General features: G+C 32.9%; 1 protein-coding gene across 1 annotated transcript in view; it reads left to right on the forward strand.

Moving 5' to 3' along the window:
* LOC145245861 (protein ERGIC-53-like) overlaps positions 1-12,709 on the forward strand; it is a 137,904-nt gene that overhangs the window by 113,417 nt on the left and 11,778 nt on the right. The window contains exons 10-12 of the mRNA XM_080107568.1: positions 3,828-3,888; positions 5,470-5,643; positions 6,140-6,237. Of these exons, the coding sequence (XP_079963694.1) occupies positions 3,828-3,888; positions 5,470-5,643; positions 6,140-6,237 (333 nt within the window). The remainder of the gene's footprint in view (positions 1-3,827; positions 3,889-5,469; positions 5,644-6,139; positions 6,238-12,709) is intronic.

The raw sequence follows: 12,709 nt of genomic DNA on the forward strand, positions 1-12,709 counted from the left end.
ATAAATCACCTGAGAACCAAATGCAACAAAGCCATCCGTCTCATAAAGACTATAGCCCACACTGAATGGGGAGCCGACAAAAAAAACTCTCATTAAACTTTACCAAACATTAATACGCTCCAAACTAGATTATGCATGTTTCATTTACGGATCAACTAGAAAATCTTACCTATTAAAATTAGATACAATACACCATCAAGGTCTAAGACTCGCAACAGGGGCTTTCAGTACCTCCCCAGTAGAAAGCTTATATACAGAAACAAATGAGCTCCCACTAAACCTAAGAAGGCAAAAATTGGGAACACAGTACTATATAAAATTTGCTTCAAACCCTTCAAACCCCGCTTACAAAACTTTGAATCCCAATTTAACCTACCCCTGAACATAAAAGAAAACACTATTAAACCTTTCAGCTTTCGCATAAAAGAACTCCTCTCCGAGACACAACTAAACATTACCCACATACACAAAACTGTCACTTCAAAAACACCCCCATGGCTAAAAAAACCTCCAACAATTATATTAGACGTCGCTAAACATTCCAAAACTAAAACAAACCCAATCACCCTCCAAGAAAAAAACGAATCTATCAAATGTTTTTTGTGACTACTTACACATATATACTGATGGATCCAAAAATAAAGACAAAGTTGGGTGTACTGCTGTACTTAATAACACACAACTGCAACGACGAATTCCGAACAATGCTTCAATATATAGTGCTGAAATCCTGGCCATCAACTTAACCCTAGACATCCTCACAACAAACCAATCCAACAAGTTCATCTTCTCAGACTCCAAATCAACACTCTTATCCTTATTAATCATCAAACTCTTACATAGAATAAACCAATTATCCACAAGCAAAACCATCATATTCTGCTGGATACCTAGTCATATTGGCATCCCCGGCAACGAAAAAGCTGACTAAGTAGCAAAAAAAATCAATACCCCTAAATATTTCTGATTTCAAAATCCCCCATTCAGACCTCAAACCCACAATCAACAAGTTTATTAGAAATAAATGGCAAGAAATATGAAACAAACAACCAAACAACAAACTTCAAAATATCCAACCTAATATCGAGGAATGGTATTCAGGATACCGGAAAATAAGGAAAGAAGTAGTACTAACCAGATTCAGAATAGGACATACCCATATTACTCATTCTCATCTTCTAAAAAATGAATTACCCCAACATGCATTACCTGTCATGAGCCATTTACAGTAAAACACATATTAATCTACTGCCATGATTTTAACTCAATTCGATCAAAATACTACCAATCCAAAGATCTAAAAGACTTATTCAACAATACAGACCCAAACAAAATCTTGAAATTCTTAAAAGAAATAAAACTATACAACAAAACCTTCCCATTCTATAGAAACATTAATTACTACACCATTGACCAATATTTAATCTAAAACCGAACATATCACCAATAGCCAAACAGAACCCGGCATTAAATAACCTCTAACGGTTGATATGCCATTAAACAAACCAATCATATAATTGTAGACATTTCAGAATCTGATTATGCAAGTGCCATATATATATTTTCATAACTTACTACCTAGCTCTACCTATGTATTGAGCACTGTTGAAGTAAAAACTGAAAATTTATGCATAAAATTATATCTTCATATATTAGTTTGTGATTCAATGAAGTAGTCATATATATATATATATATATATATATATATATATATATTCTAAAGAAGCTTTGTGTAAAAAAAAATATAAATAAATAAAGAATGCAATTTAAATTCCCGATTTAAAAAAAAAAAAAAAAAAAAAAAAGTAACCTATTCAGATTAGCACTTTCATAATCTGATTCTAAAATGTCTACAATTATAAAAGAGAATTCAAGTATATAAGGATGAAAAAAAAAAAACCTTAACTGAAATTGTTAAATAGAAAAGGGGGATCATCAGCTACTTACCATGTAGTTGTTTCGGAGATTTAAAAACAGGACAGCTGTAAAATACATTGCTTTCCAGTGGAAAATACCACTTTCCCCCAATAAGAACATGTAAATACAATACAGTGACTATTTATACTAACATAAAAAAAAATTAAATATTAATAATATTACTAATAAGATTAAAGATCTATTCTGCGATATGTTAATTAGCATATGAATTTTATAAGAATAAAAATGCATAAAAGCTTAAGTACCTTTGGTACCAGAAAGGCAAATAGATAAGAGGAAGGAAACCTTGCCATACATATCTAAAACCCCTATATATAGCCTAAAGAAGCTTTTATTAAAAAAAGAATGTAAAAATAAAGAATGCAATTTAAATTCACCCCCCCCCCCCAAAAAAAAAAAAATTTAACTTATTGCAGACTTAGCACTTGCATAATCATATATATTAGTCAATTCTCAACAAATAAAACAGATGTCTATAATTTGAATCTGGAAGCTTCAGACGTACAGTCTGATGTTCTACAAACTTATAAAAAGATCTTAAAACATTACCTCCAACACCAAGTAAAGGAAAATAAAACAATAATAATAGCATGGATACGGAGTCATGTCGGCATGAAAGGAAATTCAGAAGCTGACAAACTGGCTAAGGACGCAACAAACTTGACTCCATCAAACATAAAAACCCCATACACAGATAGGAAAAACAAAATAAACTCCTACATAAAAATCAAATGGCAAAAACTATGGGACGAACAACTAAACAACAAACTTGGAGAAATACAACCGAATGTTGGACAAAACAGAGCCATAATACCAATACGAAAATTAGACATTATATTTACCAGAATTCGAATTGGTCATTCAAGACTAACACATGAATACCTTCTGAAATCGGAAGGTATCCCTCAATGTAGAACCTGTTAATATCCACTAACCATTAAACACGTATTAATGGAATGGAAAAAATATGAAAATATTCGTGTGAAATATATCAAGGAACAAAACCTTAAAGCAATATTTGGAAAACTTTATAAAATATTAAATTTTCTAAGAAAACTTAAACTTTTGGAACGCATTTGAAAAGAAAAAAAAAAAAAACTAGAAAAGAGACTAACTTAGAAATACTAAATCTTAATTAAAAACAATCTTTTACCTAAAGCCTCAAATGAAGAATATTCTCTTCACATTTCATGGCATGGAATGACCTATAGGGTTGATGTGCCACTAAGCAAAAACTAACTTTACCTAAAACATTACCTTAAAATAATTATAGCTTTAATGTGATGTCATAGAATAATGATTTTTATGTAATGTTTCGAAAGATTCAAATATAATCGATTATAAAAATATGTAAATGAATGGTTAATCATTATCAATGGAGTTTGAAATTCTTTTAATATTTTGCAATTTATTTTACTTTAACTGCGTATTGGCATTAAGAACTATCTAATATATATGATAGACAAACAGTCTAAGCCTAGAGTAGTCAGCACTGCTGATGTTGGAAAGGTGTGCAAACCTCAAGTAAAGATGATCTTAATTTTTCTCTGCAATCTCACACATCGTAAAAGATATTACATATATTCTATAACATCATTCAATTCATAATTCAAATCCAAAACTAAAAAATATTTTTGCATATTTATTCAATTTTCAAATAGTATTTTCGTCAGTCTATCGGGCCTAATTTCCAAATAGCATTTTCATCAGTCTGTTATTTTCAAATAGCATTTGAAACCCAATCTGTTGTGCACAATTTTTTAAATAACATTTTTTGTTAGTCTGCCATATTTGAATTTCAAATATCAATTTCATTGTTAGATGCACATTTGAAGAATTGTAGTTGATTTAAAGAAATGAATTTTTATCTTGATTTTTTATTTTTTAAGTTACAAAAAAGAACATCCAGAAAAAGCAAAGGATGAATATGACATGGATACCGAGAAATGGGTAAGTTTTTCACAGCAATCATTTCACTCTTTTCATGCTTTCAATGATTTACCAGTGATTATTTAGGATTCAACCCATGTTAAAAAACTGAATTGCAGAAAAAAATCTTTGTATGTACCCATTACGGAATGAAGATGTTATATTCCAAAAGTTGCACAAATTGATCAAGTACTTGTATATATATTTGTATATTCCAATAGAAAAATGTGAGCGTAAAAGTAATATGGTTAAGCTTAAACATGGAAAAGTAAAGGACCAGTTTTTTAAACTGGAAAAGAAAAGAACAAGCTATTCTAGTAAAAAATATAGTAAATTTATAACTTAAAATATTGCAGCATTAAGAATTGATTATATGTTATAAATTGAATTTTTTAAAAAAATTCTTAATGCTACAATATTTTAAGTTATAAATTTATATTTTTTACTAGAATATCTTGTCCTTTTCCAGTTTTAACAACTAGTCCTTTACTTTTCCATGTTTAAGCTTTACCATATTACTTTTCATGCTCGCATTTCTCTATTATAATCCATGATTTTTTCCAGGCTTCCAATAAATTCATTTGTTCTTTGTTTAATTTCAGTCCCCCCCCCATAAACACATATGTAACAGCAATATACGGCATTTGTCTGCTTTCAATAAAATCCCCCAATTATCTCCCTTTCATGCATTCATTCTCTCTGTTTCACTTATTACTTCTCTTTCTGCGACAGCAGTGAATTAGTAGCGACATGGTTGCTATGGAAACAGTTATAAAAAGCATCGCTCACCTCCTTACATACTTTTACAATTTTGAACACCAGAAAATTCATCGTAATTTTTGTTGTACTGAACGAAAATTGAAAAAAAAATTTTCCCAATATAGCTGAGAAGGTGATCTATAAACTGTAATAATTGTTTGAAATTTGTTTGAAAAATGAGTGAGTGGTGAAGCTTTAAAGCAATTCTAAATGACTAAAACTGCCACTTAACAATATATTCAAACACTACCAATGATATATATTCAAAAATTCAAGTTTATAAAGTGATTAATTCTGTGAATGTAAAACAAGTATTAATATGAATATTTATAGGACAACTAAAAGAAGCAAATAAAAAAGCTCAATATTCGAGATAGAGCATTGATATAAAAAATTAATTTAAATTCTGTATATTAGAATTTACAACAATTTATTATTCAACAAGGAATACAAGTTAAAAACTTTAAATTTTCCTTATTCCATGGCATTTCAAAGAATGGCTCTTATTGTCAGATGAATAATAGTTAGCAAGATAATATTCATAAGCAAGCTATTGATTTTCTTATATATCCATTGTTTCTTCATCATTGTCCTTTTTCCTCTTGGTTCCAACCTCATCATATGCGATATCCAAATAAAACAACAATCAAAATAGCAAACTCATGTGAAATAAATAAATACTAGAACACAGGGTTGCTAAAAGCTAAGATATAAAAACATTTGAGTTAAGAGAGGAGAGGTAATTTATAATTCATTCTATTTTTTTTTTTTTTTTTTTTTTCTTACTATGCATGACTACTGTTTAATTTTATACATTTATTTATTTACTTTTTTTTCTTTTAGTTTGAATCTCAAGGAGAACGTGAATTGAAGCAAATCTTTGATATCCAGAATAGCATGTTCCAAGTATTACGGGACTTGAATAAACGTTTGGATGAATTACATGGTCGACAGGAGTTGGTTTTATCTAAAGTCAGTTCTGGATCTGGAGGAGTCCAAATGGTTCAACAGGGTCAGGTACAGACAATTCATTTCATTTTATTATTTTTTTTTTAGCTTGAGATAAATTACTGAAAGAAGTTTCTGAGCTACATAAAATAATGTAAAAATAAAATTGATTACTTTTGTGGCAAAACCTTCCACTGGAAATATAAAACCATCAACACTCTAATAACCCTAAAGGAATCTATATGTACTAATACAATTAACAATAAAAAAAAAAAAATTTAACATTTTTAATTGAATAAATATGTAAAAAAGGGGAAAAAAGAATTACATGCTCAGCAGCAGTTGGTTTATATAAAGTCAGTCCTCTCATTCGCTGTCACTCTTTCTTGGCATCATTGTTGACGTTTATTTTACGTGTATTTTATGATATTTCCAACTTTTAACTGCACATGTACACACAGACACAATTACGACTTTGCTTTATATAAAATAGATGATTATTGTAAATATTTCTTGTAAACTGTTTTCCTGTCCTTTTTAATGTTTAGGCATGTTTTCGTTTTAGGGTCAACCCATTGCAATCCCAGAAACAATAAAACGGCACGAAGTCGAAATGGTTATTGGAAACCAGAATGACATTCGGCGTCAAATGCAAGATGTTAGGTAAATCAACCTTTTTTTTGCTACTAAAAAGTTTTGTTTTGAATGTCCTACACTACAAGGATGTCTTTAAAACAAGACATGAGGGTAGGTGGTGTCGACTCAGCAAGGTTGGACTTTGTGAGTGCACAACGCCACTGCTGTCCAGATTCAAGTGCCAGGATAGACAGAAAAATCAGTGCAGTATGTCAAGTGTTGGGATTCAGCTTATGACGAATATTTTGATCAAAGAATTTTTTCCTTAAATGTGCTCTAGGTGGTTGCATGTTTTGGCTACCTAGAATTTAATCTCTTCTTGGAAAATGAAAGTTCATGTTGAGAGCAAAGTACCCGAGAAAAATAATGTAAGGTTTTTTTGTTTTTTTTTGTTCATAGATTGGCAGCAAATTCGTCATTTACAGTGGATTGCTGGATGGTTTGCCGCAAAGAATTTGGGGACACATATGTATATATAGGGAATTAAATTATATATATGGGGAAATTGAATTAAATTATATATATATATATATATATATATATATATACTAGCAGTTCAGCCCGGCTTTGCTTGGGCCCTATGTACTGTTCATAACTTTATGTGCATATATATATATATATATATATATATATATATATATATATATATTAAAAGTTTGACTTGTGTCCGGGTAACCTACATTTACAATTTAAGTGTATTGGACCCAAAATTGGTGGAGGAGTTTGGTAGTCTGTAAAGGTCAACTGTTTCAACTTTGACCTCTTTGAAGCCAAATTTTTGGCCAAAAACTGATTAAAAAGCTTGCTGCATGTCTGAATACCCTTTATGTAAAATTTCAAATGTTTAGATTCAAAATTTGCTGAATAGTTTGCTAGAGACCGCAAAGATCAAATCTTTTTAACTTTGATCCCTTGGTAGCTAAATTTTCGGCCAAAAACCAATTAAAAAGCTTGCTCTATGTTGGAATATACTTCATGTAAAATTTCAAATATTTAGAGCAAAAATTGACTGAGTAATTTGGTAAAGACCGCAGAGGTCCAATTTTTTTTAAACTTCGACCCCAGTTTTGACTCCTTAACATTTATTGTTTTGGGTTCAAATCAAATTTAAGTTTGCTCTATGTCCAAGTAACCTACATCTAAAATTTCAAGAAAAAAAAAGAAAATTGGCAGATGAGTTTGGTAGTTTTCAAAGGTCAAATCATTGAACTTTGACCCCTTGACAGCCAAATTTCTCGCCGAAAACCGATTAAAAAGATTTTCTCAAATCTCAATACCCCTCATGTCAAATCTCGAGTCTGTAAGATTGAAAATTGACAGAATAGTTTGGTAGGGAAATGTACACTGACACACCGACAATTTCACTTATACATATATATATGTGGGTAATTGAATTAAAAATTATATATATCCTCGGAAGGAGAAAGGTATGCCTTAGAATCACCATCAGTAAATTTATGGTTTCCCTTTTTTCCATTCTACCTTTTTCCTTTCTTCCTCGTGTCTTTTGTTTTTCTTCCCTAGTGCTACCAAATCAGGTTGTCCTTTGGCTTCCTGAGACGAAATGCACCTACATTGACGTTTTTGTTTTCTGATCTTTTTTGTAAAACTTAATTTTGTTTTGCAAAACCAAAAACAAAAATAGCCCCTCTCCCTCCCCTTTTTATTTTATCCCCCCCCCCCCTCACTCACAGACCCTGTCGGTGGAGTATCAGAATACACAGACTGCCCCCCCCCCCCTGCAGAGAGTAAAAGTCCCTCAATGGGGCCACCTGTTGGCCGTAGGTGGCGACCCGTAATGCCTTAGAACGGGATCCTGGTGGCTGAGCACCTCATAACCTCGGAACCAAGTGGCCTTACTTCGGCTAGACGGGCGGTCAGGCAGGTTCGACCCGATCAACCGGCTAGTCATGACAGTCCCTAATATTAGTAAACCCCCACAGAAAGAGAAATACAAACACATTACACTTATAAAAAAGAAAAAAAACATGCATACTATCATTAGAAGGTGATGGCAAAGGCCAATCAGATGGTGAAAACTGATGCTATTGACAACTAACCCTTTCTATACCCTGCTGGATCCGAGGAAATGAAAAAAAATCGTCATAAGCAGCTATACTCACTGTTTGAGTATATCATCATTGTATCCCTGAGATGCTTGGGCAAATGGGTTTCCCCCAACCATCTCCCAATTTAGGGCTCCGAGGAGGGTGGGGAGCAAGGATGATGAAAAAAACAAAAAATATTCTATGGCTTCCAAAAAAATTAAGACCCCATCCAGAAAGTGATGAAGATGAAAACACAAACTTTCCGGAGTATATAATCTTGGAATCGCAAGATAACACACAAATAACTAAAATGTCCCCATTCATAATCAAAAAAATTATCAACAAAAATCTGAACACAAAACAAATTAAAAAATGGAACTTTACTCATACAAGTATCTACTAAAAGCAGTGCCGAAGAAATTTTAACATGGACAAAGTTCCATGTTATAAACATCAAAGCCTACCCTCACAAAACCCTCAACACCTCAAAGAGAATCATCAGATGTCCAGAATTAAACACCTGCTCTCTAGATGAAATAAAAACGAACCTAAAAAACAGTTATAGATACTAAAAGAATTATAATAAAAAGAAACAAACAAACAAACACCAACACATGCATATTAACTTTCAATACTCCCATCCCACCAAACTCAAGATTGGATATATTAACATTAAAGTAGAAACTTATATCCCTAGACCACTTCAAAGAATACTGCACCAGGAAAACAGTATGCCCAAAATGTAGCAGTATTGAACACCAGGAAACAGAATGCCAAGGAAATATAAAATGCCCAAACTGTGGTGAGAACCATCCAGCATACTCATCGCTCTGCCAAAACTGGATCAAAGAAAAAAAAAATAAGCAAACTAAAATATACCAAAAACATAAGTTTTACCGAAGCTAGAAAAATTATTGAAACAGCCACCACAACAGAACCAACTAGATCATATGCAGGTGCAGCCAAAAATCAATTAAAAACAATAGAAAACATTGAACTAAAGGAAATCTCTACCCTCATAAAATCACTTCAAGAACTAGTTGAGGCATTGAGAGCCACCTTACAGCAACTGCCGTCAACTCAAGCTGTACTTGAAAATAACTACCAAACAGTTGAAAATAAAATCCCACCAGATCCCAAAAATCAAACACAGTCCTCTAACAAAAAACCCACACAAACTGAAAACATCCCAAAACCAAAAAAACAATCGCCTAGTATCATCCGCAAAGAAAAAAATCAAATCTCACGCCAACCAAACAGAAAATAAATGAAAAACCCCAAAAAGACAGATCTCACTCCATGTCAAAAACCAGAACTACAGATCAGAACAAATTTAAATCCTTGGAAATCATGGAAACAGACGACAGAGCCTCTGAACCCCCATAATCAAATAGAAAACAACCACTGTTATTCTTAATAAAATAAAAGGAAATCAAAAACATAAAACTAAACTATGGCTAACAAAATAATCCAATGGAATTGCAGAGGTATAAAAGTCAACAAGAATGAATTACTTCTACTAATATCCAATCTCTGCCCTACTATAATATGCCTACAAGAGACTTTTTTAAACCGTCTGAAACTATCAATCTCCGTAACTTCATTGAATACAACCACACAACAAATAATCCAAATAGAGGTTCTGGTGGAACATCCATTCTCATCACATTCACATCACAGCACAAAGCCAAATAAATCTACAAACTAATTTACAGGCAATTGGCACCACAACCACCTACATAGAACAGTCACAATCTGCTCCATCTATCTACCTCAAATGACCCTATAGATGAAACAGATAGAAAAACTTATCAACCAACTTCCTTGCCCCTTCATATTATTAGGTGATTTTAACAGTCATGTTAGTTGGGGATGTTCAGACACAGACAGAAAAAGAATCATTACAGAAAATATTATCAACAACAACCTATGCATATATAATAACAAAAAAAAAACAACCTTTATTCACTCTGCTACAAACTCATACTCAGCAATTGACCTCTCTATAAGTGATCCTAGTATCTTTATGGATTACAACTGGACAGTGCACGAGGACACTTGTGGGAGCGACCACTTCCCAATAATATTAGAACATTAGAACCAAGGTGTGGATTGCTCACTATATGTAGATGATTTTTTAATTGCATATAGCTCAAGGCATATCCATATAATTGAGTGTCAACTCCAACTATGCATCGACAAATTAAAAAAATGGACAACCAAAAATGGATTTAAGTTTTCCACTAATACGACTAAATGTGTGCACTTTAGTCAGCTTAGAAAACTGCACCCAGATCCTCTCTTAAAACTAGATGATACCCACATTCCTGCTGTCGACGAACATAAATTCTTAGGGTTAATATTAGACAAAAGACTCACATTCATCCCTCATATTAAACACTTAAAGAATAAATGCAACAAAACTCTCCAGCTAATGCGAGTCATTGCCCACACAGACTGGGGAGCAGACAGACAAACCCTACTGAAACTATATAAATCACTAGTACGCTCAAAACTAGATTATGGCAGCTTCGTTTATGGCGCCACCAGAAAATCATATCTAAAGATACTAGACACTGTTCAACACCAGGGCCTCAGGCTTGTACTGGGAGCCTTCCGAACTTCTCCCACCGATAGTCTCTATACAGAAGCCAACGAACCGCCATTATCAATTCAGCGCAACAAATTAGCTTTACAGTGCTTAACCAAAAGTCTCTCTTGCCCAGACAATCCTACCTACGATTGTATTGAAAACGCACTAGATTACAATCTCTACGATAGGAAAAAATCACAACCATCAAATCCAGCTTTCAATCCCAACTATCAAAATCTATTTGAGCAAAAGGTAAAAAGCTATAAAATCTTTTGGGTTTTCGTATGAAACGATTAGTGGAAGATGCAGGTATCACAATCAGGAACATCCATGAAGTCAACCAACTAAACCTCCCACCCTGGCTACTAAAACAACCTCCCACCCTGGCTACTAAAACAACCTCCCACCCTGGCTACTAAAACAACCTCCCACCCTGGCTACTAAAACAGCCTGGAATTATCTTTGAACTAAACAAGCTCCCAAAAAATCAAACTCATCCACTGAACTATCAAGAAAAACTATCTAACATTCAGGAAAAAATACTCAAATCATCAGCATATCTATACAGATGATTCTAAGGACGGCAACAAAACTGGATGTGGAATAATATCCAATAGCACTACCTTGCAGAAGTGACTACCAGACTATGCTTCAATTTTTAGTGCTGAAGCCACAGCTATAGACCTGCCACTAGACCTCATTACTGACCTCACCTACAACAAAGTTATAATTTTTTCAGACTCCCTATCAGTACTCAAATCTTTAAAGAACCAAAATTTAAATAACCCGCTACTCATTAATCTATTACAAAAAATACATACTCTTTCACAAAATAAAAACATCACATTCTGCTGGATACCCAGTCATTTTGGAATCCAATGAAAAAGCCGACAGAGCTGCAAAAATGCACTAAATCTTGATGTAAGCGATTTAAAAATTCCACACTTGGACTACAAACAACTAATACATAGATTCATTATGAAGAAATGGCAAGAAAAATGGAATAATTGTCAAAACAACAAACTTTTCAAAATCAAACCCACAATAGAGAAATGTTTACCAAATTTCAGAAAATCACGTAGAGAGGAAGTAGTTTTGTCCCGCATTCGCATAGGACATGCACACATAACGCACTCCTTTCTGCTAAAAAAGAAGACCCTCCAGAATGTGTGGCATGCCAAGAACCCTTTACTTTCTTTTGGATTGTGGCGACCTCGAGCATATCCAATAGAACTATTACAACGTTAACAATTTGAAAGAACTATTTAAAAAAGTCAATCCTAACAAAATACTAACATTCCTAAAAAAAAAAAGCCAATTTATACAAAAGAATATAATTTTACCTGATCCAACTTCACCCCCACAAAAAAAAAAAAATAACCACCACCTAATGACCCAAAAAAGGCTGACTGAATAAGTTAAAAATATCTAACAAAAAATAACCAAAAAAAAAAAGTTGATATGCCGTAAAACCCAACCTAACCTAACCTAACTTTTTCTTCCTGATCTCTTAATCTCTTGACTAATGTATGTAGGGATGATAGCAGTGGGGCAATGTAAGTCGGACATTTTCTGACTACGTAAAAATTCTAGTCAAATTAAAAGCATTTTTATAACTGAATAACTCCGATTAAATCTGAAACCTCTTTTAGCATAGATATTTTCCATTACCTCTCTCGATCTTTAACCCCCCCCCCATCCTTTTCCATATCTCAACACTCAAATCCGCACTTATTTACATACAACCAAATCTCATTTTTTTTACAGCATTTGACGTAACCTCCTGATATTAACTCCCTGTAACAAGGAAGACCTGATTTTTTTCAATGCAAACTTTGCTTTTGTATAAACTGTATCA

This window comes from Euprymna scolopes, chromosome 23 (assembly GCF_053919585.1).
Source record: "Euprymna scolopes isolate OS-2025 chromosome 23, ASM5391958v1, whole genome shotgun sequence".
NCBI lineage: Eukaryota > Metazoa > Mollusca > Cephalopoda > Sepiida > Sepiolidae > Euprymna > Euprymna scolopes.